This window comes from Lipomyces doorenjongii (assembly GCF_038497915.1).
Source record: "Lipomyces doorenjongii strain NRRL Y-27504 unplaced genomic scaffold V1508scaffold_6, whole genome shotgun sequence".
In the NCBI taxonomy this organism is placed as follows: domain Eukaryota; kingdom Fungi; phylum Ascomycota; class Lipomycetes; order Lipomycetales; family Lipomycetaceae; genus Lipomyces; species Lipomyces doorenjongii.
The window spans coordinates 293825-317194 of record NW_027118073.1 but is presented as its reverse complement, the minus strand read 5'-3'; the positions used below and the strand labels follow the sequence as shown (position 1 = coordinate 317194).

Genomic DNA, 23370 nt, shown 5'->3' with positions numbered 1-23370 from the left:
GACCTTGTGTTTTTACTAATTATACCTACTGCTAAATGCTTCCCTAGTATTCTTCCGACGAGGCCAAATAGATCACAACTTACCTATGCTTGGTTTGGCATGGCCGTTCGTGTGCGCATGTTGTGTCTTTTGCGCGACGGACTCGACGATCACGCGCGAGGCACTATCTGCTGTCACGACAGATCCAGGAGTAAACCCGATAGTCTTGGTCGGGACGTCAAGGTAGTAGTTCAACTCGTCGTCAGTAGCCTTCAAAAGTGTGATGGTGAATCCCGGACTGTCAAGGCTAGTCAATGTGCGGCGCGTCCGACGGTAGAACAAACCAAACAGTGACCCCCGCTTTGCGATCGACCATACAGTACACTCTGGCCCACATCTTCTGGCCACTTTGCAACAAACATCTTCATACAACTCCCCCTCAGGACAACATTCTCGACATGGGCCCCGCGGCCGACACACTCGTACGCAAGACTGAAGGTGACAAACGCGTCGGAGATGTCCAAATTGGCGATATCCTCTACGACGCGGCAAGATCGTCAAACGCCTTGCATTGGTGTTGCACCACCTGCTACAGGCAAGTTGAAGACGATCACGTTTCAGAAATTTGATTCCAGAGAATGGATGTCTTTCACCTGCACTCAGGATTATCGACTTACTCTGACCACGACCGGTACACGACCTTGCATCTCAGAAAAAGACAAATGAGTGATCTGGTTTACTCGCTGTGGCCGGACTAATTCATTTATCCCATCATCGCAGCTCCATGCACCTGACAACGCACCTCGTTCGAGTTCACCGTTGTCTGACTCTTCGTCAAGGGAGTTGGATAAAGCTGCTCAGGGTCGGTTTGCGGCCGTCCGAAAGTCTCGTGGCAGCTGTGAATGTGGTGGTCTTCGGAGGGTGAAGCGCTGTTTCAAGAGTGAAGAGTTGGCACAGCTGGCGCTCGAAATTGTTCAAAGCGATCGTCATCATCTGCTTGATCCTCTAATTGTCAGAGACGGCGAAAGATTTTCCATGACAGTCGAATAGTACGAGCGACTCTGCTGCAAGAGGATCAAACTCAAGCACATGAAGCTCCATCGTGCTCCGCCTGCCTTTGATCCATTCACCGCATCCGCAGATCTGCAAATTCGACCGCTCGATCCATATTATTTGGGGTTGTGGCTCTGTGATGGCACCGCTGTCACTACGACAATTGTGTCTTCGGACGCCGAGATTGCTGTCTGGTTGCAATCTTACGTTGACCGACTCAACAGCTCGAGGCCACCAGTTGATAAGCTCTACTTGACGAAAACGTTGATCGCTGCTGCTGGCAAGGTGCTGAGCAACGGGGACGTAAGTAACCGTAACCTAGATGTCTTCTGGTACAGGATCGCGTGCCCGCGATTAGGACCAGGAAAGCATAATAACCCTGTTCTAGATGGTCTTCGGGAACTCGGCCTCCTCGGCGACAAAAGCGGCGGTGTTCCTGATGCATATATGGAAGCTGATGAAGACACGCGCTTGAAAGTTATTGCTGGCCTTATCGATACTGACGGTTCTTATATGAAGTCACAAAACAGATACAGTTTCAGCCAGAAGACGGATGGCCACAAAAAGATTGTATATGATCTGCATAAGTTGGCAACCAGCTGTGGCATCTTGGTCAGCCTTGTTATACCACGTATGAGACCGAATCCGTTTACTCCAGGTCCACCTACGCCTGAGTATCTCATCTATCTTGGTAAGGGTTCAGAAAAATTCCAGAAGCATCTGATCCTACCTCACAAAGAAGATGAATCTGGAACACCACTATATGAATCATGATGCCCGGCCTTGCACAGTTTCTGACGCACCAGCCGGCGAATATAGAGCAATCCAAGTCAGGGGTGGCCGATTCCAACTCGCCAACCGCCTCGTCGTCTGTGACAGCCAGCTGAACAACTGATTCGACTCTCCTGCTCAAGGCAAGACCGACACCCAGACCTTGTCTTCTCAACAAGTCCAATGTGTTTCCGGCACTCCTGCCAAAGACAGCTTCTGAATCGTCGTCATCGTCTTCTTCGAAAGCGGCCCCTACAACCCAACCAGTCCAGAAGCCGCAGTCCAAATCGTCATCAAAGAGGCCACCCAAGGCGTCGACTTCAAAATCATCTCAGAAATCAACACCCCCGTCCACCAAGAAATCGTCGTCGCCACGCAAACCACTTCAACCGGAACCAGACTCGCAACTCACTGCACGCAACTCGACCTCCGTGACTGCCATGAACGAGACATACTTCGATCCCTCGGAGAACGTGCTCGTTGTCGTATGCTCGTTGCAAGAGTTATCCAGAACGGAGACGCTTTGCTAACCTTACAGGAGGAACGGTGGACCGCGGCAATAGTTTTACTCGCAGACGAAGAGCGCGGTCTGATTCCTAGCGACGATGAAGACACACCGGACAGCGTCATGCCAGACACCAGCGACGAACCAATCAGCCAAACTTGCCACCAAAAAACAGCCCGTCAAAGCCACGATCGGCGACCCCAAACCGAGCGGCCAAGGAACGGCACCAAAATCACGACGCCACGCTCTTCAAGCTCCGCCATGAGTACGCCAAATGTGACGATCACGACCGCAGAGACGACGATTATCGAGTCCGAAATTCAGCCGGAGCGAATTGAACAGGTGCCGCCCATGCCAACCACGTGTCCGCTGCCCGCCTTGCCGCCCGAACCAGCAATCACTGGGCCACCACCTATCGAAATGACGGACTATGTCCCGCGAAAGCGAAAGATAAAGTGTGGTAGATGAACACTGAATCCGAAATACTGACCCACTCGTTGCTTATTGTTCGTGAGGAATGTGTTTACAGATTATGCCATACTGTGCCTTGCTAAGACCAAACTATGCACTAACAATTCCATACTCTGATTTGCTATGTTGGCTTTGATATTTTGCTAGTTATTACCTTTTGCTCTGTCATTTGAACTCATAGGATGATGTACGGCTCTTTACATTTATCAGTAAATCACATTTATCAGTAAATCATACGGTTGAAATACAGTCCATCATTGTTGGCCATGCATAAATAGAGCCAGTCGGCCGAACTGAGTTAACGTGTTCTGGAAACTAACCGATCGCCTAAGAGAGGCGATCGCAAAAATTCAAGCAAAAATTCAACATCACCTTTATTTCTTGCTTGTAGCAACCATAGCAACGTTATATAACATTATAATAAATAAGAAAGTGTAATCTCCTGGAACCTTGGCTGGACACACCGCTCTACGAACCACTTCCGAATTCGGGAAGTGTAATCTCCTGGAACCTTGGCTGGACACACCGCTCGACGAACCACTTCCGGATTCGTGACTCAACTAGTTGAGATATCTTAGGAAGGTTTTGTAGCCTCGACCTCGATCCAAGTAACGATTTAATGGAAAATTCCAATCTATAGTCGGGTGCGAATGAGAATGTGAGCGATGTTTTTCGATCCGAGTTAGGAGATGGGGGAATTGTTTTGAGAGACATCGTCAGCTACGAAAACGACGTTAGAGCGAGAGAAACCAAAATCTAGGACTGATGGCGTCTAACCTGTCCCGAAAATCTGACAATCGACACCGATAGAGAGACCGGTAATATGGCTAAAAATGGAGTAGGGTAGTTAAGTAGTAAGCGAGTATCGATTCCGAGCGTAATACTGTCCGCTAGGTCGACTTCGATTCTAGCTTCCTGCGTTCGGATAGTTAGTTGCCATAATCTACGTATTTGAAAGCACGTACGTACAAGTCGGCCGGGGTCATCCTCGCAAGGATATACTTTGCAATTGCTGAAGATTGGAAATTCCTCTCCGATATCTAACTCTGTGACGTGGACGGTATCCTAGACCATACCTCACTTTTAGTATACCTCTTCACTAGCGGTAAGGTACCTAAAGTTTGTGAATACCAAAAAGCTGGGCAGCGAATCCCCGTTCAAGATCTTGTCGAGGCTGTGCAATATATTGTTGTTTGATCTGGCGTCTTCACGAAACTGCGAGATAGTCTGCGCTACTAGTACATTTAACCAATCCAGCGATTCAGGTGGATGCGTCTCTACGTTGTAGTACGTCCTCGCAAGAATAGATCGAGCTGGCATAGGAGGGGAAGACCTCAGAATTGACGACTGCTTCTTTCGTAGTCGCCTGTCCTTGTCATGATTCACCGCGTGCGCTGATTCTGAGAGATTTGCGCCATTCGAAAATATAAAAAACCGAATAAATGTGAACAAAATTATGACTACGCTTAGTTGGCCCATCTAGATGCGGTGGTTAGCGAGTGGGTATCCGAAGTGCTGTACTCTGAGTAATTACCAACAAGCCATGTGTAAACGTAAAGCTGTAGGAAGGTATTTATTAACTCTCAGTTGCACAAGATCAATGTCTAGTATATGAAATTACTAAATACCCTGCATTTGGCTTAAGTGAGGTCTCCGCCGCAAGCTGGGGAATAGCAGTTGCGGTATGACTTACAGACACGGTCTCCGTGACCGTAACCACCGGATACGCAGCCGTAGCAACCGACATCGCTGCAAAAGTACTGGAAGGAAAAAAAGATTATCTTCGTCTATATATGCCCATGTTTCGATATTTCGTCTCTTAACCGATTTTGATTAATCTTGCATTAATTCAAACGTCAATTTGTTTTGAGACTGAATAGATTCAGTTGAGAGTTTGTAAGTAGCAAAGTTATTGCCGGGTAACTCACTATCCGTTTTCAGTAGTTCTTAAGCGTGCGGATGACTTCTATATACTGTTGCAGTACTACTACTTTACTTCGACAACCTTTTTTGCAGATCAATTCAAAATGGTTTTCACATTGTCGGAGGAAACTAAGGTGGTTTATTTTATGCTCATTTGCGTAAACTACACTGACATGTAGATGTAGGAGCGACTCGTTCGCATCCAAGAAGCGTCACAAGTCATATTTCGTTACGGATTTATCCCATTCATTATCTACTTGGGTATGTCGCTAACACACAATATTATAATTGTTTTAACAATATATGCGTATAGGTTGGTCCCAGACATTCCCTCGACCAAGTCTCATCAGGTAAGTTCTCCGTTGCCGTGGAGAACAAGGTCTGGACCTAACGCACAATCTTCAGCTTGCTCTCGCCGCTGCCCCTTATGGTGAATAATTAAACTGTGAAGGGTAAATGAAAATGAAATGGATTATCATGTAAAGACAAGGAATAAGGTGTACAGAGGTTATAACACTCATATCAAAAGGAGCGTGCAATGTTGAGAATCTTGTTCAATCATGTATATACGTGCGGGTTCTATGTACAATATAGTTAATATTAGAACTGGAAAATGATAACAAAAATTTCAAACGGACAGGATTCCACAGTAGATGCCTCTGATATGCTGCTAACATATCGTTCGCGTTACTATCGGTAGACTTTCTTCCATCGATTGAGAGCGCTTCATGAGAAGTCAAAAATTGTAACTTTAGATCATGCAGAGAGATTTGCACTTTATATTACCACGCAGATACTGATCACCGTTCCAGCCTTGTCAAGACTTAAACCGTCTAATTATGGTTTACTTCCTCTAGAAATTGCAGAGAGCAAGAGCGTTGTTAACGCTATCGGATTTAGATAGACCAAACGGAAGACTAGAACGAACGTTGAGATGTCCTCTGCCCAACCCCCTCGAAACCTTTCTGTCGAGGCAGCCGCGGGATTCACGGCTGGTTGTGCCACGACATTAATAGTACATCCATTGGACCTGATTAAGGTCCGCTTACAGAGTATGGATATGAGTTACCCAGATTTGCTCTACGGTTTGCTGATCAGGTCCGATGCTTTTAGTTGACAATAAGAATCGCACACACGTCGGGGGTATTATGCATATTCTTCGCGATTTAAGACAATCCCAAGCGCCATTCAAAGAAGCTTATCGAGGACTGATACCCAACCTTATTGGAAATACGGTTAGCTGGGGTTCATATTTTTTCTGGTGAGACTTCTGGTGATGTCGGATTTGTCGGGGAAAGTTAACCTTTGCGGACAGGTATGAGTTAATCAAGAGTCAAATAGCTCTCGTTCCCGGCCATGAAGACCTTTCCTTTGCAGATTATATGTTGAGTGCTGGAACATCAGGCTGCATGACTGCGCTACTGACGAATCCAATCTGGGTTCTCAAGACCAGGATGCTTTCTACAAACTCGACGTTCGCAGGGGCATATAAGGGAACACTGGATGGTCTTCACAAGATCTGGCAATATGAAGGGCTGCGAGGATTTTACCGCGGTTTCTTGCCTAGTCTATTAGGAGTCGGGCATGGCGCTATTCAGCTTATGTTCTATGAAGAATTGAAAGGCTGGTATGTCAGTGGAACAGCGACGGAAACAGGGCAGAACAGCAACATGAACCAACTTGTAAGTCCGCTGCGGTGTGGCTACAATGGGGATAGTGCATAATGTGCTAATTTGAGTCAGTCTACACTACAGTACATTACGTTCTCGGCCTTGTCAAAACTTGGGGCGAGCTTGATTATGTATCCCTACCAAGTTGTAAGGTCACGATTGCAGCGGTACGACGCGGACAACGTATATTTATCGATGACGGACGTAATAAAAAAAACATGCAAGGAAGAAGGTATTTTGGGATTTTATAAGGGGTAAGTTGACCTTTTCAATGACTGGGCTCTTGTCGTATGTCTAATTGTGCGTATAGGTTGCTGCCTAATCTCTTCAGAGTCGTCCCGGCCACTTGTGTTACCTTTGTGGTATATGAGAATACCAGAAGTTACATGAATAGTTAAGCTTGGCGTTCAGTTTTGGCTGGGTGAATCTCATCTACTTTTCATTTATCATAGCATTCCAAGGATGGAACGGCGGGGAAGGTTTATGATACAGCTTCAAAACGAATTGGCATCAAATATTTGGCATGACTAGGCGTTAAAGAAGGGTTTCTTGTTTGTTTGTAAATAGTCCTACGTTCTACGGCGCTTAGAAAGTGTTTGTCTTTTGGGAAGTGAGTTGACGTATATAACCTGCCATGATTGTATAGAGCATTGTATAGCACATCTGTGGTCTAAGCACAACGTGCAACCCCAAACCCAAAGCTCCCGGCATCTTGTGTTTTGATTGGGATGGTTGACGACGCAACAAAAATCAATCGGTATATCCGCCACCACCCCGCGTGGAGTTTGATACAATTATACGGCGCCATGAGCATGAGCTCCTTTTTATACGAAGTGTCGCGTATCGCTTCTGCAGCATCCGCAGCTGGTCTTTGAATGAAGTCAGATATATCGACAAAGACGAGTCTGTCACAAAGCACAGACTCTTCGTCATCTCACTCGGCAACATCCACCTTATTTTCTCATGTTGGAAAAATATACCTACTTCCGGTGCATCTGTCATTAGATAAATACGAGTTTTGGGCTAATAATCTCGTGGCCCATGGTGCCGAGGTTACTCACGAATTGCCTGAAGCACAGATTGTCCTGGCCAATCTGAGCAGCCCGCAGCGTACTGAAATGGAGCTTCGACGGCGCGGTGTGCTTCAACTCGCAGAAACGTCTGTACTGCAGCTTAAATGGGCGCAAAGGAGCCTCAGTGAAGGTGTTCTACAAGACCGAAGGAACTTCATCTTGCATTCGAATGCCGTAAAAAAGTCGCAGCCCAATGAGGATACAATGAAAAGGACCAGAGGAAATTCTACGACAAATGCAAAAGTTATAGATTCTGGGTCAGAGAGCTCATCCAATTTGACTACACGACGGAAACGGACAAGAAGGGCTCCAGAGGTGGTCAGGGATCTTGACCCTATCTTTCTCAAACGAAATTCGTGTGAGCGGCCGCACCCGTTGATCTGCCAGAATGAGGAGTTGTCGTCACTATTAAAGAAGATTCGGCACATTAGGGAACTTCTGAGTAATGAGATAAGTGTGCGAGCGTATTCTTCGGCTATTGCTTCTATCAGATCATACCCTTATAAAATAGAAAATGCGAACGAGATTTCCAGGCTGCCCGGATGTGGAGGGAAGATAGTTAAGCTAGTCGACGAATATTTAAAGACAGGAGCAATTGAGTCGGAAACGAAAAAACTTAACGAACCCGAGATGCAGGCGATTGAGAGGCTTTATAATATTTGGGGTGTTGGAGGTAAAACGGCAGTTGATTGGTATAACAAAAATGGATGGAAAAAGGTGCAGGACGTAAAGGAGCATGGTTGGAATGAACTCAGCAAGGCGCAAAAGGCCGGTGTGATGCACTACGATGAATTCTCCGTGGAGTAAGTTTGCTTCTACCAGTCAGCTCAATTCGTTTACTGACTGAAATCCCATTAGATTGACACATAGTCAAGTTCGATTTATCGCCGATCAGATCCAGCAGCATGCTCAAGCAATCTTCCCGGGCGCACAATCTGTTGTCTGCGGATCTTACAGAAGAGGGGCTCAAACTCATAGCGACGTGGATATTGTTCTATCAGTCCCAAGTGACGAGCCGGGCGTGCACTTAGTACTCCTCGAGTCGTTAGTGAAGTCTTTAAAGCAAGCGAACTTAGTTAGTGAAGTTCTTTCAATAAGTAGTTTTAATTCGAGTCGTCAGGGAACAGGTAGTCTTCTTGATCTTGCTCTTGTAATTTGGTCTACTATTCCAACCTCCGAGCATACCCTGAACCATTACAGAGTGGATATCATATGTGTTGACTGGGCTATTGTGGGCTGCGCAGTTGTCGGCTGGACAGGTATGCTAACGTATTCATTACAAGTTTTAACATATATTCGAATAAATTTAACCCACTTTGCTTGTAGGAGGCACTACGTTCGAGAGAGATATCAGGATTCACGCTAAAGAGATTGGACTGAAGTGTTCTAGTTCCGGAATTTTCGACAGAAAAACTGGTCAGCTTGTCGACACCTCAGCAAGTACAATAGAATCCGCGGAGAAACGCGTGTTTGAAGTACTTCGTTTACCATATATTTCTCCGGACTTGCGGAACACAGGTTGAGAAATTATTAATTTGGCTCCTGGCATTGACAAGGTACAACTTGGAATCTATGATGGCCGATATCATCTGGCTAGTGGATATATTAGTTGGTTGATTATCTGTGGCTTGACCGCAACTATATTAGTTGGTTGATTATCTGTGGCTTGAAGGCAAGCAAAACAAGATATAAAACTATACGCTAAAAAATGCAAAAAAATCCTTTGACAACTGTGAGATTCGAACTCACGCCCCTTTCGAGATTCGAAACCACGATTTATCGTGAAAGAGATATAACTCTTGAGTCGAACGCCTTAGACCAACTCGGCCAAGTTGCCTAGAATGAACGAACTTTAGACGAATAACTTGTCAGTCTAAATCACGGGTTAGGGTTAACGAGGCAACAAAATTTATTTGGTCGTTTCTACAAAGGCTTTGCAGTTTACACATTGGAGTAAATGATTAATTGTTAATTGATTATATGACCTGAGGAGTACTCTGCATAGTGTTGGTTCTTTCGTCTATCAAACAGCTATATTGATCCAGCATTGATTCGAGGCTTTCGGAGCCGAGGGGTTTGTACATTCACTGGGATTGCCTTAAATCGATAAGCCAATCAGCATTGAGCAATTCGGAGCAGCCAATCGCTGTGGGGGCACAAACTTCTGTCGTTCCGCGCTAAGTCAAAGTGGCCTTAAATATCAAATAAAAATGCGTATGAACCATAAAGCTCGCGTTGCTATCCAGTTACCCTCCCCAGAGGAACCCCAGCCGTACTGTGCGCGCGGTTTGAGGAAACGATATTTGATTAGGTAGGTGCATGGCGCAGGGTTGAAATCACTACGAAGGCGCGGCGTTTTGCGAAATAACTCGACTGCTGTCACAATCTATTTTATTGTAAATATATTTGCTCGCATATTAATACCGCGCAATGAGGAACTTTATTACAGAATTCTTCGAGGCTATTGTTCCCGCCGTCAAGGCCGAGGAGCCCGAGGTAAGTTTGTTCTGACGTTTGATAACTGGACGCTCGGAACGGATCGGACGCGCGCAATCAGATTCCAACAATGAATTCACTCTCGGATTAACTGGGATATATCCAGGCTAAGATTGTGGTGCCTTTATATAATTTATAGGTGTGTGTGATTGCCAACAGACTCTCGGTCCAAGGCTTTTAATGAGACTCAAAGCAAACTTCTGCTGCAACATTTGGCAACCTTTAATGTCAAAGCATGGCGAAATAAAAAAATTGTGTCCTTAGTGCTATGTCGATGCGTTAACGTGATAGCGTTGGATCAATTGAGTCGCGGAAGGATATAAATTTGATTTAACGCGCGCGTCCTTTTCGTGGAGAGTTGATTCAGCCATATATCAGAAATTTTGACACGAGTAATAGGAAGATGACGAATCTATTTCTGAGGACGGACCTGCTACCGATGAGGAAGCGGTTGAGGATGCGGAATCCGAGGAAGAAGAGGAAGTGAATGAAGAAGACGAGGAAGAGGAAGAAGAACCCGAAGATATTATGCCGAAGATCCAGGCGAGTATGTATTACAAATTCTTATGGTCATAGTATTTGCGTCTGACTTGCTCTCTTAGAGTGCGCGAATTCGTCGTTATGTCATGAGTACAAGCACCACTTCGATGACTGCGTCGAGCGGGTCACCAAGGCTTCGGAAGAGCCTGGTTATGAGGACTTAGATTACAAAGAAGGTACGAGCTGAAGATTGCTAAAATTGTAAGGGATGGTTGAATGCTAATAAATAACTAGACTGCATTGAGGAATTGTATGATATTTCGTGTTCAATGGTAATTCTACTGGGATTGGAAACTGACATTTTCTAGCTTCCACTTGTCGCACTGCGTCAACGAGTGCGCTGCGCCTACACTTTTCCGAGCGTTAAAGTAAAAGATCCAAATAAAATTGCGGCAAATGTTGAGAGCTCTTGGTATACGAAAAATGGAGGTGCTTTAGAGAAGGGAATTCAGGTTGGTCGATCTACAGAGTTAAATGCTGCCATTATTTCATGCATGTATTTATCAAGGGTTAAGGTTCAACAAGATTTATCCTTAATGGTATCATCCGTTTTGGGCTACAGATTTGTTTAGGTCGCATAAAGCATATTGCTGATACCATAAATATACAATAATTGCATAGTCTATCTGCAATTGAACTTTGCGGCATAGTATTATTCGAGACCACTAGCATGTCCCCACGTAGATTTCTAACTGCTTGTGAATGTACGCCAATATAAAATATTACGCACCATTGGAGGGCATACTTATCAGGCAATCATCTGGTCCTCGGCCTGTCAGACTGGTATTGCTGTCTCACCAACTTAAAAATTTTTACTTGTTCTGTTACGTTACGAAGTAATGGGAAACTGACTATTCTGAAGCATGCAATAATGCGATGGGAGCATATGCCGCAAGAGATTTTTGTGATTAAAAGCTTGATCGAAAAAAAAACTACCACAACTGGCGCTGGTCTGAGTGATGGAAGATATGAAAATCAAAAAAGACATAGCTTGACTTCTAGGATAATATCTGGCTTGTTGGTATTCTTAGCAATGTCGACGGGAAGTCTGATTGAATCCTCCTTACCACCTGGCAAACTTGTCGCAAACAAGGGCGAAGGTCTAATAAGCTAGAATAGGCTAGCTTCTTCAATTCCTAGGTCGCTCTTGCGATAGGTCATACTAGTAACAGTTCACTGCTCTACCACGTCGTTTGATGTTACATCCAATCCCTCTCAACGTGAGCTTTGAGTAACTACCTGTCGCCTTTGGGCAATCAAACCTTCGGTCAATTGGCTGGTGCTCCTCACAAACCATATTCAGTCTATCATGGGCTGCGTTGTCTCAGACTCCAGATCTTCGAGAAGGCGTTATGATAGTCGGAATTGCGCGATACAATAAAATGTTTAGATTTGGATTGGACTGGCCGACGGTGACACGAACCCGGTATCGATTCTAGTGGCATTCAATGCACTAATTCAGAGGGTACTTCTCGTGCCGATATATATTCTTTTTTAGACGTCTGTCGCCGAGGGAGATGACTCGTCCCTGTCTACTTCTGTTGGAGAAACGTATCGTACAATAGCCAGTAGCGTTGCCATTTTCTTGGGCATTCCGCTCTTGCAGCTGCCACCAGCCTAACCTTATTGCATGTTGACTACTCCGATGTGGGAAGAGACTAACAAAAAAAGGAAGTACATGAAAGCGTCATCGTTCCCAATATTTCACCACTATTCCTCTTCGCGACAGTCATCTTGCATTTCATAGGTCATGGCGGCCCAGTCGTCGCAAAAATAACATCGTCCTCCACGTCGCTCTTCTCTATGTATAAATTTCTATATAACTTCCATCGTCTTCAGATGCACAGCGCAACTAGGCACAAGCTTCTGTCCATCCGAGAGTAATAATTTCGAATTTGGCCATCGCTGTTGCAACCTCGAGAAGCGACGCGCAGAGTAAGCAATCTTTGGCGACGAGTGTAGGACAACTGGTAGACGCACAGCGATGACTGGACTGGTTTGGGTTTCGGATTGGTTTAGAAAGCGGTGGAATGCGTCTAGATATGTTTGAGCATAAGCAGGTCAATGAAGCTCCCCAAAGTCATTTCAGCGTACAAAATTGTAGAGCTCCCAAAAGCGTATCCATCAATGACCAAGAAACACTGAAAAAACAAACATCATACGATACATAGACACCAAGAATGTATAAACGCTAAGGTTTGTAAACGCCATATTATACCTCGAGCAGATCCTCGTCGTCAACGTTGGGTCGAGGGCGAGGCCGTCCCATCTCAGCATCTAATTCGACACGCCTGTTTCTGGTCTGCTCTCTATTTCCGAGCATGAAAGGTAACGGAATTACTGCTGCTGCAACCACGGCTTGGAAAATGAGTGATCGAGTCATATTGCCCGGTGGGTCACCTTCGTTGGGTGGTGCCTTCAATGCATCCATAATAAGGATAAATATACCCCCCAAAAAATTACCACCGATCCATAATATAGACGACGTCAGTTCGGGAGAAACAGGGAATACCTGCTCTTGAACCCACTCTAATGCTACAGGTAGCAAAGAGAAAGACGCGGCACCCAATACTCCGGAGACAACATACGGACCTGGAAGCTGCCGTGATTTGGTTTGTGTAAATATCAAGCAAATATAGCAAATAGATATGACCGGAATCTGAATCCGGATGGCCAGTAAGAAATTGTGTGTTCTGTCCAGGATCGGTGATATGATGGCAGAGAAGACGAGACCAGCAAGGATCATTATGGCGCCGTCAATACCAGCATCGTCCGATGTATAGCCGTATGGCTCCATTATTTGATTGATTAAGCTGGAGAAGGAATTGAAGAAACCAACGAGAACGGAAAACTGTAGACTGCAATCAGACTCTGATATATGGTATCGAGCAGTAGAGTGATCCTTACAAGGATGAAGACAATAACGAAACGCCTGTTGTATAAAAGTAACCTGGCACTTTTGTTGAATGCAAACTTTGGAGTCGCTGATGATGGACAAGGGGGTAGAGGAGGCCTGGCAGGAACGAACAGACTCGGGAGACATACGACAGTGCCCTGTTTAATTAGCATTTGACCCAGCCGCTACTTACCAAAACATACAATTATGGCAACATATAATATCTGTACCTCTTAGTTAGAACCACTAGCAGATACATGTGTACAATGATAGCCGTACCATGTCAGGAAATTGATTAGGCTTCGTGACCAGTATAGGACTGACAAGTTGGCCAATGGCACCACCAAGAGGGTTCGATAAACTGGCCAAAGCATTTGCTGAAATTCTTGAATTTCTACAATACTGTAAGGAGACAAAGACATTGTAGGAGAAAATAATCAGACATACGATGTAAACCACATGTCACTAAAGTATGAGGGAGCATTCAGGGCAAAAGGCTGACCAAAACCAATAATGATCTGACCGAGCATAAGGACTCCAAACGAACCTTTCCCACCGTTGCATTTGGCACCCGCAACGCGGATCCAATTACCGACGACCAGAAGAATAGCTGATATCAGCATTGACGTCTTGACACCTCGGCGGTTTAGGATGAATGCGCACGGTACGCTGCCCAGTCCATACCCAAACAGGATGACTGTCGCCAACCAATTGACAGGAGACTCAGAGGAGAGGTGATAAAAGGCAGCAACAGAATTCGAAATCGGAGCAAAAGTGAGCCACTAGATGTTGCCGGAAAGCAAGCAGGCGTTAGTAATCCGTTCCTCGCCAAATCGTGCGTTGGGAAACTTACACACCACGATGCAATCAAGTTTAGAAGCATAAGCGCACATAGGCCATACCACCGTCTTTTGTATGACCGGTACAGTGGTAGTTCTTCGGTCATGTTACCGTCTGCAGGAGCTTCGAGTGGGCCAGAGGGCGAGGATGGTATCCTGCTAACACCATACTCATCTACAGATCTTTTCTTGGACAAATCCCACAACAGGAAGGACTTTAGCCTTGCTTGCGATGTCATGGTGGCAATCGCAGACGAATTGCTAACGAACTCGAGTAGTTCGAGCGGGATAGGTCAAGTGGCACAGAGGGTGTAACAAAGCGTGAAAGTGGCTGTCAAATGCCAAAATGACCTAGATCAGGGGGAGACGATAGCCGAACCTAAGCTTTGTTTATTATGGTAACAGAGAAACTCTGGGAAATGCGCTTTACAACTTCTGCGGACCACTGCGTATTATTAGACCATATTCCAACAACTTTAATTCGGTTGGCCCAGTGCGAATATTCACAGGCGTCCGATTGCTGCAGTAGTATACTCTGGTTATAGGTTGCCATATCATTCGTACGAGTGCAAACTGCAAAGTGAGCAAATCCATACTTCTTTCATTAAGCTTGACAATGTTTTCCATATGCACTGATATGCATTTACCATCGCCTCGGCATTGAGATTTGATCAGCGTGCCGCATTGGTAAAAATATTGCATCGAAACGCGGCAATAAGAATCGCCCTTGGTTTTGTCAATCCATGACTCCTCTGTAATGCAAAGGAGTGTACACATAACATAACGTCTCGACTTCGCACGTAGAATTCAGTTGGTAAGTATTATGCTCCTCCAGGAAACAACTTGGTCCACATGTATTGCCAGTATATTTTGTTACAATTATTGAATTCAGTAGTAGACAAAAACTCAAAAGCTGCGGGAAATCAAATTGAAAAACTTTGTTTGGGATTTCTAGTGCTCAATGTGCTGCCATCCCCCGTTAAAATATTCACTTACCCTGCTACAATTTATTACCCATCCCTTTCTTGACATGTGGCACATGCAATAATCCTACAACTTAAGAGTCAAAGTTAAAATACGGAGATTCATGGAGATTAAACCAAGACCCATTGGGACTAGTATAAAGTACCTTCGGTATCAATATCTCAAGGTAATGAAAGTATCTACGAGTAAGAAACGTGATGGCCGTGGAGATATCCGGACCAAGGAGCAGCCACGTAGTTTGTAAGTGAGATCTAGTCTGTAGCGCGCCAAGTACAGTACCGCAGTTGGCACTTTAGACGTTTGCTGAGGGCAGTCTCCACGAACATAAACTTGGGGTAGATGCACTGGTTAGCAACATACAAGCGGTTAGCCAGTTGCTCTCCGACGCCGCGGGCAGTATCTACAATTTCAGCGGAACTCCGACAGATCTCATCGCCGTCGTAGTACTCGCTCGAGTGCTCTGCCATGCCGGTTGAGCGAGAGCGATTTCAGTAACACGTGCCAGATCACATACTCCCGGCGCGGCCTCTTCTGGGCAACGCGACGCTTTCTCTCTCTTCACTTACCAAACTTCGACCGAATCCAGCAAAGCCATTCTTGCCCTGCTGTGTCAGCGATCGATCCCCTATAGCTGAGTTTTACCAGCAGTTCACAGCAAATTAATACTTCTCCTCGCCGTAACCTCTTTGTATCATAATGGGATCGTGCATGTCAACACAGGACTCGCACGACGTGCAAGACCGCAAAAGGAGCGCTCAAATAGACAAAATGCTGGAAGAAGATCACAAGAAAGCTCAGAAAGTTTGCAAGGTTTTGCTATTAGGTAGGTGTGATTTGCTACATTGTGTTGAAATGACAGTTGTTAATATTTTTTATGTCCAGGTTCTGGAGAAAGCGGGAAATCGACTATCGTCAAGCAAATGAAAATTATACACCAAAATGGCTATTCTGCAGAGGAGCTTGCACTATACCGTAGCACAATTTTCAAAAATTTGCTAGAATCAATACGAGGCTTAATTGATGGCATGAAAGAGCTGGAGTTGAACTTGGAAAGGCCAGAAAACGAGGCAGGTTACCGGCTTATGTATTTCGCATGCAACATACGCGCTGACTTACCATATCGTAGGAGTATATTAACTACATTGTCGACTTCCATCTAGATAGCGACCCGTCGCAAATGCTTGATTCCAAAGCTGTTCGGGCGATTAACTCTGTTTATCACGACCCGATTATGACACAAGTCCTTGACCGTCAGACCGAATTTTACTTAATGGACTCAGCGATATAGTACGGTATTCTCGGAGACTATGAGTGTGCAGTTACGCTAATATTACGATAGTTTTCTCAATAGTCTGGACCGAATAGGCGCAAATGATTATCTACCTAACGAAACTGATGTCCTACGAGCGCGTATTAAGACAACTGGCATCTTTGAAACTAAATTTCCCATGAATCAGCTCACAATTCATATGTTTGATGTCGGCGGCCAACGAAGCGAGAGGAAAAAGTGGATCCATTGTTTTGAGGGTGTAACATTAATCATATTTTGCGTGGCTCTGAGCGAGTATGACCAGGTGTTGCTGGAAGACCCCGGACAGGTGTGCAACACTACGTACTATGTCTATATACTATCTCGTCCTAACTGTTTTGATAGAATCGGATGCTGGAAAGCTTGATACTGTTTGATTCAGTAGTAAATAGTCGGTGGTTTTTGCGAAGTAGTATCGTCCTCTTCTTGAACAAGGTCGATGTCTTTGAGGAGAAATTGAAAAAAGTGGCATTGAGTGACTGGTTCAATGACTATGATGGTAAATATTACAGATGACAGTTTTGCTGGTCAAATACTGATATGATTAAGGTGGTGACGATTTCAATAAAGCCGCAAAATTTATTCTTTGGAGGTTTACTCAACTGAACAGAAGCGGCTTGAACATCTACCCACAGTATGCAGTTTTATTTAGTCATATGCAGAATCTTGCTGACGTTGAATATCTAGTTTGACTCAAGCAACGAATACTAGTAACATCCGCCTCGTCTTTGCAGCTGTGGAAGAGACGATTCTACAAAACTCACTAAAAGACTCTGGCATTTTATGAAACTTTGTTTGGATATGAGGATGGCTGCCATTTCTTGCATTTAGACGTTGTGGCAAGTGGCCACACTCTTATTGTTCCGTCATTATAGGGTTTTATCGCATATTCAGGCTTCGTATGAATTTGGCTCTGAAAATATCAGGCGTTTGAGATTTATTTTGCATGTACTTATATTTAATTGAAACTGAATGCTGGGCACACCTATAAGGTGAATACATTCAAACCATGTATATATATATATAGATACGCGTATACATATGGATATGTAAACACGCGAGCTGTAACAACGATATATATTCTACTGATCACAGGAGTGGAGGATACCTTCAACGCCGCATTGAGTCATCATTAGAAAGTCATGAAACCGCTCTATATCTTCTTCTGCTTTGGTGACAGTGAATAAATAGGCCTGGGACCGAACTGACCTTAAAGTGGTTAGGGTCAGGGCGAATTCAACTACGGTCGTCGCGGGATCTTGCTTTATTCCCACACGACAGCAGTGTCTCCGACAACTCTCTTCTCGAACGCAGCGTTGGTTCGCCTACTACTTCGTTGCAGAATCCGCCATGCCTCCGTCTGATAGTGCGGCCGACTCCCTGACCTCAACGTAAGTCTCTACTTTCTTTCGCGAGTGACTATCAGTTTATTTGTGGCGCGTGCACGAGTGGATTATTTACCGCACGACGATCTTCAGGCGTCGCAAGTCTGATGATCTGCAACATTGGGCACGAATAGATCTCGGGATACTGACACGTCAGTTAGATGGGCAATCGTGGAGGTCGGAATCGACAAGGTCCTGGCTAAGAATCTTGAGGAGGGCCTGACTCCGGCATTGGTAAGCAGATCGGTCGTGACTGTGGACGCTATTATCCACACATTTCTAAAGAGTGAGCAACTAATGTCTTCGTTGTTTAGTATATGAAAATTTATACGTATGTCTTCCTGGATAGTGCTTTGGCGAATATATCTGACAGTTGATGCGTCACCGGACGCGTGGTTCGTAATACAGTGCTATATATCAGTTTTGTACAGCGGCTAGACCGACGACTCAGGTTGGACACCCGGCAACGTCACGAGGAGGTACGATTATATGTCAATATCGACTTAGATTGGGAGTACAGAGACTGAAGAAAACATTGAACAGCTCAACTTCTCGGCGCTGAACTATACAACAAGCTTATCGAGTATCTCGAGAAACACTTGGAAAACATTAAGCTGGTAGGTACTGCGTGAATTGAGCCAAATAGTCGTTATCGGACATGATCTGAATTTTACATCGCGTAGGATGCTTGGCAGTTTGTAGACGAAGGCCTGATCAAATACTACATTCGCACTTGGAATCGATACACTACAGGTGCTAGATATCTAAATCACATTTTTGAATACCTTAACCGGCACTGGGTTAAGAGAGAACGCGACGAAGGCCGGAGAACTGTATACGATGTCAATACTGTAAGTGGTTGCAGGGTGACATGTTTTACACGGGTTCTGTATTAATACATGGCAACGTCAGTTATGCTTGGTGAAATGGCGATCAGTTTTCTTCGATTCGATACAGTCAAACCTGATGACAGCTGTGCTCAAGCTGATTGAGAAGCAACGAAATGGCGAAAGTATCGAGAACACTGATATCAAGAATGTCGTGGGATCGTTTGGTAAGTTTATACACGGTTTGCGGTCCGGGATTCATACTGACTGAAGCTTAGTTAATCTTGGGCTTGACGAGCACGATTCGAGAAAAGTTAGCTTGTCCGTCTACAAGACCTATTTCGAGGGCCCATTCATTGCCTCAACAGAAGCGTACTACAAGGACGAATCTAAACGATTCGTTGCTGAGAACAGTGTCGTCGATTATATGAAGAAGGCTGAAGTACGACTACAGGAAGAAGCCGGCAGGGTTCAGTTGTACCTTCACCAAAGCACTGAGAAGATCTTGATGCGGACATGCGAAACCGTTTTGATATATGATCATGCCGATTTGCTAAGAGATGAGTTCCAGAATCTGTTGGAAACCAATAGACAAGAGGATTTGAAGCGCATGTTCACTCTCTTGTCTCGGATTCAGAATGGTCTGGAACCGCTTCGCGGAAAGTTCGAAACCCACGTACGCAAGCAGGGTTTGGCAGCAATCGAGAAACTTGCAAACGAAGCTGGTGAAAACTTGGACCCCAAAGCGTACGCGGACGCGCTATTGGAGGTTTACAGGCAATATGCGCATCTCGTGCAGTATGCTTTCAGGGACGACACTGACTTTGTCAAATCATTGGATAACGCCTGTCGAGAATTTATCAACCGAAACAAGGTTTGCAGTCAGTCGTCGTCGAAGTCACCAGAGTTACTAGCGAAGTACAGTGATGCATTACTGAAGAAAAGTGGCAAGTCGGCGGAAGACAGTGATTTGGACGCCAAGTTAAACGATATCATGACAATTTTCAAGTACATCGATGACAAGGATGTTTTCCAGAAGTTCTACACGCGTATGTTGTCACGACGGCTAGTTCACGGTACGTCAACTTCCGATGACGCAGAGTCGAGCATGATTTCCAAGCTCAAGGAGGCCTGTGGCCACGAATACACCAGCAAGCTGCAGCGTATGTTCCAGGACATGAACGTTTCTCAGGATCTGCAAATACAGTTCCGAGAAGCCATGGCAAAGAACTTGGATCCTTCGGAGTTGACTATCGATTTCACGATCTTGGTGCTTGGCACCAACTTCTGGCCACTTACGCCGATTAACACAACTTTCAACCTCCCAGACGAACTCGTCAAGACCTTTGAGCGCTTCCAATCATTTTATCAGAGTAAGCATTCCGGTCGTAAGCTAACATGGCTTTGGCAGCTGTCGAAAGGAGAGTTGAAGGCTAATTACCCAAAGTCGTCAAACAAAGTTGGGTATACCTTTCAAGTGTCCACTTTTCAGATGGCAATTCTCTTGCCTTACAACAATGGTGATACATACTCTTATGAGCAGCTTCAGCAGATCACGGCGTTAAATAAGGAATATCTGGTCGGCTCGCTAAGTATCCTGGTCAAGGCTCGAGTTCTCCTTTTGGAGGGTAGCGGCGAGGTCGGAGATCCAGGTACGAAGTATACGTTAAACATGGACTTTAAGAACAAGAAGATTCGGGTTAATTTGAACGTTCCTCTACGATCTGAGCAGAAGCAGGAAACAGAGACAACGCACAAGACGATCGAAGAGGATCGCAAGATGTTGATGCAGAGCGCTATCGTTCGTATCATGAAGGCCAGAAAGGTTTTGAAGCACGTTGTACTGGTGCAGGAGACCATCGCTCAAATTAAGTCGCGGTTCACACCAAAGGTTCCTGAGATTAAAAAATGTATCGATTTCTTGATTGAGAAGGAATATCTTGAGCGAATCGATGGCGACAGATATTCGTACTTGGCGTAGTTACGATTAACAGAGTGGAAGGAGGCAAAACGAAGAATTGCATTGTAGTGGAGGAATTGGTTGCTTGCAAAGCGAGGTGTTGTATCTTGGTCTTACGGTTGTTCTGTATATGTCGAGGAAAGCTGACGTGTTGTCATTGTACATGAACGAAATTATTGCAATTAGTCTTAACTGTGTTGCCAAGAGAGTATGGGCTTTCCTGTTCGGTTTATCGTTTTGTTTACAGAATAGATGATACTATATTTATGTGACTATAACTTATGTCATACGTTCATGCATTTATATGGATTCCATTTGCCAAGTAAGACAACAATGAAATTTAAAGAGAAATCCGTAAGTACAATATTATATGAAAGAAAGCAAATAATCTCAACCGATTTGTGCTATATGCATGTATCGGCCACCCGAATCTCACTGTAAATCCAAACGCTTTTCTTCAGCACCCCAGTTTACTTGCAGCGTACACTCCATCGCAGTTCACATTTAAACCTCACCACCGCCGCTGACTCGTTCGACAACTCTGAATATACTAATTGTAAATGTCATCACCCACATTAATAATACCAAAAACAAAAAAGAGGCGAGGCCACGCTGTCGACTACAGATAGAACCGTCGTATGGAGTCGTGTCGGTTTCCTAAATTTTATGTGATTAACTTGGATTCGATTGTTAATAATAGAGACAAATAACATGACATACACCTGGTACCGAAGGTGCCTGACATAGCCATTGCTTGTCGTATAGAGTGTTGAATGACAAAGACAGGTTAGCTGACGAGAAAATGATAAACAGTAGATCCAGCATGACTGCCGAATGGTCAGAAATTTTTAAAACCAATATCACCAAGAGGGACCTACTCAATTTGACTTTGTCTCGCGCATTTCGTAGACCGAGAGGTTTGCCAGAATACTCATCGTATGTGATGTAGACCAAATACACCATCGCGATAGACTGCACGCAAATGGCCATAATAGTTGACGGCTGCTGACTTAGCGGCCCTGGACCATTATATTGACTCGACTGTGTGAAGACGCTGACCGCCAAACCCAATGCAATAACAGATAGAACAAAAATACCAGATCGGAGTGTCATGGGTACATATGGATTATCAAGGAGCATAACTCTCAGATTTATCTTCCACCGTTCCCGACGTTGCTTTTCTGCAATCTCGGACGTCATTTGAAATTGCGCCAAGCTATTTGTCGAATAGTCAGAAAAGCTACCACTTCGCGACAGCCTACTGCTGTGGTGGTGATCTGCTGTTGCGGCTGGCGTGGGAATAGATAGTGCTGCACCCGCTCGAGATACCAACTCAGAGACCGCACCTGTGGGTTTATGTTCCCGTCCTGGATTCCAAGGCCCGCTCAAGTCCATTTGCTGTTCTAGATCTGATATTGGTATTATTTTTCGTTTTTGATGTATGAACTGGCCTGATCTACTATTCTTGCTGACATTACTGTTCTTCCGCTCATTAGGAGGCGTACCGTCAGGGTACTTGTTCTTGTCCCCCGTTGGACCCCGCAACAATGCTCCTGTGGTTGTACCACTCCCTCTTAAGGCGGTTGATACGTTCCGCAGCTCATTTTCTACCCTACTCTGGTCGGGAGGTTGTGACTGCAAGACAAAATCCTTCCAACGTGACTGAGAAGAGCCTGACTCTGTGAAATAAAATAAAGGCTCTGTCGTGTTCGTAGCAGCCAGAATCGGCGACGGTGGGCTCTGCGGCTGATTCCCAGAAGTCAAATGCGTTCGGCCAGATGAAGAGGTCACAGAGAGATTGGATGGCCGAGTATTGTCATTCGATGTCACTGTACCGCCGTCAGACTGTTGCTCCTGTGGCTCAGTCTCTTTGGCAGCCCACACTGGCACAGCTCGTGGAGATAGCAAAGCTGTAGGAGCCGACGCCATCACCACTGGATTTTGCGACGATTCTGTAGCTGTAGTGCTCCTGCTTGACTCGGCGGGAACTGAAGTGTTCTGAAAGCCCTTAACTCTCCCAGCTGACTGCGGAGGCGCGGTCTCCTCTGCCGGCATCTCGTGTGTTGATATTGTGTCTCGTTGATTCTTACTTCTTCACGTCCGCCCTTCCACTCCAAAGCCGCGCATCACCTGCTGAGTCGTGTATGCCTATTTCAAGTTGCTGCTTTCAGATTGTCGATAACAAGTATGGGAATATGGACGAGTTACCGCGACGAGGAATTTCAGATCGGCCCATGCGAATACAACACCTACACCTATAGCACGAGAAGGTTAGGGTTATCCTATTTAGCTGTCAGGAATGCACACTTAGTTGAGTTAGACGGCCACCAAACCGCGGATTTTGAACTTGCGAACAAAATGCGAACGTGACAATAATGCTACCAAGCTCGGCTACGCGACGACTAGACCGCGTTCCGCACTCTTGGCGGAGTAGCGCACATCGGACAAAGAGTTCACATGCACATTTGCCAATATAGCGCAGTCTGAGAATCGGACAGATGGACTAAACCGTCGCTCACTAAAACACGTACCACACTCGCGTCTTTCGATCCCATGATTTAACGACGCGTTCCGCTGACAATTGGAAAACAGTATGGCACCCGTCACGTCAACAAATTCCTATAATGGGTATGGTACTTTGTGCATATTCGCTTCTAATCACGCGCCGTGACCGTTGCGAATACAACAG

General features: G+C 45.2%; 11 protein-coding genes and 1 non-coding gene across 12 annotated transcripts; 7 read left to right on the top strand and 5 right to left on the bottom strand.

Moving 5' to 3' along the window:
* Positions 1-72: 72 nt before the first annotated feature.
* On the bottom strand, positions 73-401 carry V1508DRAFT_395397 (uncharacterized protein; the record flags this gene model as incomplete). The annotated part of the gene is made up of 2 exons (XM_066938051.1): positions 73-277; positions 358-401. The coding sequence occupies 2 exons, from the start codon at positions 399-401 to the stop codon at positions 73-75; spliced, it is 249 nt and encodes an 82-aa protein (XP_066798081.1).
* A 437-nt stretch (positions 402-838) lies between these two features.
* On the top strand, positions 839-2048 carry V1508DRAFT_245951 (uncharacterized protein). Its single transcript, XM_066936371.1, has one exon. The coding sequence runs from the start codon at positions 1069-1071 to the stop codon at positions 1804-1806; it is 738 nt and encodes a 245-aa protein (XP_066798080.1). The 5' UTR covers positions 839-1068; the 3' UTR covers positions 1807-2048.
* Positions 2049-3669: 1621 nt separating this feature from the next.
* V1508DRAFT_402412 (uncharacterized protein) lies at positions 3670-4526 on the bottom strand (the record flags this gene model as incomplete). Its single annotated transcript, XM_066938483.1, has 5 exons — positions 3670-3690; positions 3749-3844; positions 3911-4258; positions 4314-4338; positions 4408-4526. The coding sequence occupies 5 exons, from the start codon at positions 4524-4526 to the stop codon at positions 3670-3672; spliced, it is 609 nt and encodes a 202-aa protein (XP_066798079.1).
* A 202-nt stretch (positions 4527-4728) lies between these two features.
* On the top strand, positions 4729-5337 carry V1508DRAFT_411060 (mitochondrial import receptor subunit TOM7; the record flags this gene model as incomplete). Its single annotated transcript, XM_066939411.1, has 4 exons — positions 4729-4836; positions 4888-4963; positions 5016-5052; positions 5108-5337. Coding segments are annotated over exons 1-4 (176 nt in total), but the record flags the coding sequence as incomplete, so codon positions are not given.
* A 299-nt stretch (positions 5338-5636) lies between these two features.
* Positions 5637-6770, top strand: V1508DRAFT_349351 (mitochondrial carrier domain-containing protein; the record flags this gene model as incomplete). Its single annotated transcript, XM_066936754.1, has 5 exons — positions 5637-5754; positions 5816-5963; positions 6018-6384; positions 6445-6626; positions 6683-6770. The coding sequence occupies 5 exons, from the start codon at positions 5637-5639 to the stop codon at positions 6768-6770; spliced, it is 903 nt and encodes a 300-aa protein (XP_066798077.1).
* Positions 6771-7247: 477 nt separating this feature from the next.
* Positions 7248-8968, top strand: V1508DRAFT_395393 (uncharacterized protein; the record flags this gene model as incomplete). The annotated part of the gene is made up of 3 exons (XM_066938050.1): positions 7248-8248; positions 8304-8704; positions 8772-8968. 3 exons carry the CDS (start codon positions 7248-7250, stop codon positions 8966-8968), a joined length of 1599 nt encoding a protein of 532 aa, XP_066798076.1.
* A 201-nt stretch (positions 8969-9169) lies between these two features.
* Positions 9170-9282, bottom strand: V1508DRAFT_t10. The gene has a single exon. It is a non-coding gene; the product is annotated as a tRNA-Leu (tRNA).
* A 476-nt stretch (positions 9283-9758) lies between these two features.
* Positions 9759-11142, top strand: V1508DRAFT_453919 (ubiquinol-cytochrome C reductase hinge domain-containing protein). The gene is made up of 5 exons (XM_066942559.1): positions 9759-9941; positions 10341-10488; positions 10544-10657; positions 10716-10731; positions 10790-11142. The coding sequence occupies exons 1-5, from the start codon at positions 9876-9878 to the stop codon at positions 10851-10853; spliced, it is 408 nt and encodes a 135-aa protein (XP_066798075.1). The 5' UTR covers positions 9759-9875; the 3' UTR covers positions 10854-11142.
* A 1551-nt stretch (positions 11143-12693) lies between these two features.
* On the bottom strand, positions 12694-14455 carry V1508DRAFT_349449 (major facilitator superfamily domain-containing protein; the record flags this gene model as incomplete). The annotated part of the gene is made up of 6 exons (XM_066936760.1): positions 12694-13332; positions 13389-13535; positions 13581-13601; positions 13657-13771; positions 13825-14159; positions 14231-14455. The coding sequence occupies 6 exons, from the start codon at positions 14453-14455 to the stop codon at positions 12694-12696; spliced, it is 1482 nt and encodes a 493-aa protein (XP_066798074.1).
* Positions 14456-15896: 1441 nt separating this feature from the next.
* V1508DRAFT_402409 (guanine nucleotide binding protein, alpha subunit) lies at positions 15897-17296 on the top strand (the record flags this gene model as incomplete). Its single annotated transcript, XM_066938482.1, has 7 exons — positions 15897-16023; positions 16083-16267; positions 16327-16487; positions 16540-16798; positions 16855-17008; positions 17059-17143; positions 17197-17296. The coding sequence occupies 7 exons, from the start codon at positions 15897-15899 to the stop codon at positions 17294-17296; spliced, it is 1071 nt and encodes a 356-aa protein (XP_066798073.1).
* Positions 17297-17632: 336 nt separating this feature from the next.
* Positions 17633-20984, top strand: V1508DRAFT_411038 (Cullin). Its single transcript, XM_066939410.1, has 8 exons — positions 17633-17900; positions 18056-18128; positions 18209-18225; positions 18303-18373; positions 18438-18511; positions 18578-18745; positions 18807-18948; positions 19000-20984. The coding sequence occupies exons 1-8, from the start codon at positions 17860-17862 to the stop codon at positions 20700-20702; spliced, it is 2289 nt and encodes a 762-aa protein (XP_066798072.1). The 5' UTR covers positions 17633-17859; the 3' UTR covers positions 20703-20984.
* On the bottom strand, positions 20917-22965 carry V1508DRAFT_411035 (uncharacterized protein). Its single transcript, XM_066939409.1, has 3 exons — positions 21560-22965; positions 21402-21508; positions 20917-21338 (listed from the first exon to the last, which is right to left on the bottom strand). Exons 1-3 carry the CDS (start codon positions 22734-22736, stop codon positions 21186-21188), a joined length of 1437 nt encoding a protein of 478 aa, XP_066798071.1. The 5' UTR covers positions 22737-22965; the 3' UTR covers positions 20917-21185.
* Positions 22966-23370: the final 405 nt, after the last annotated feature.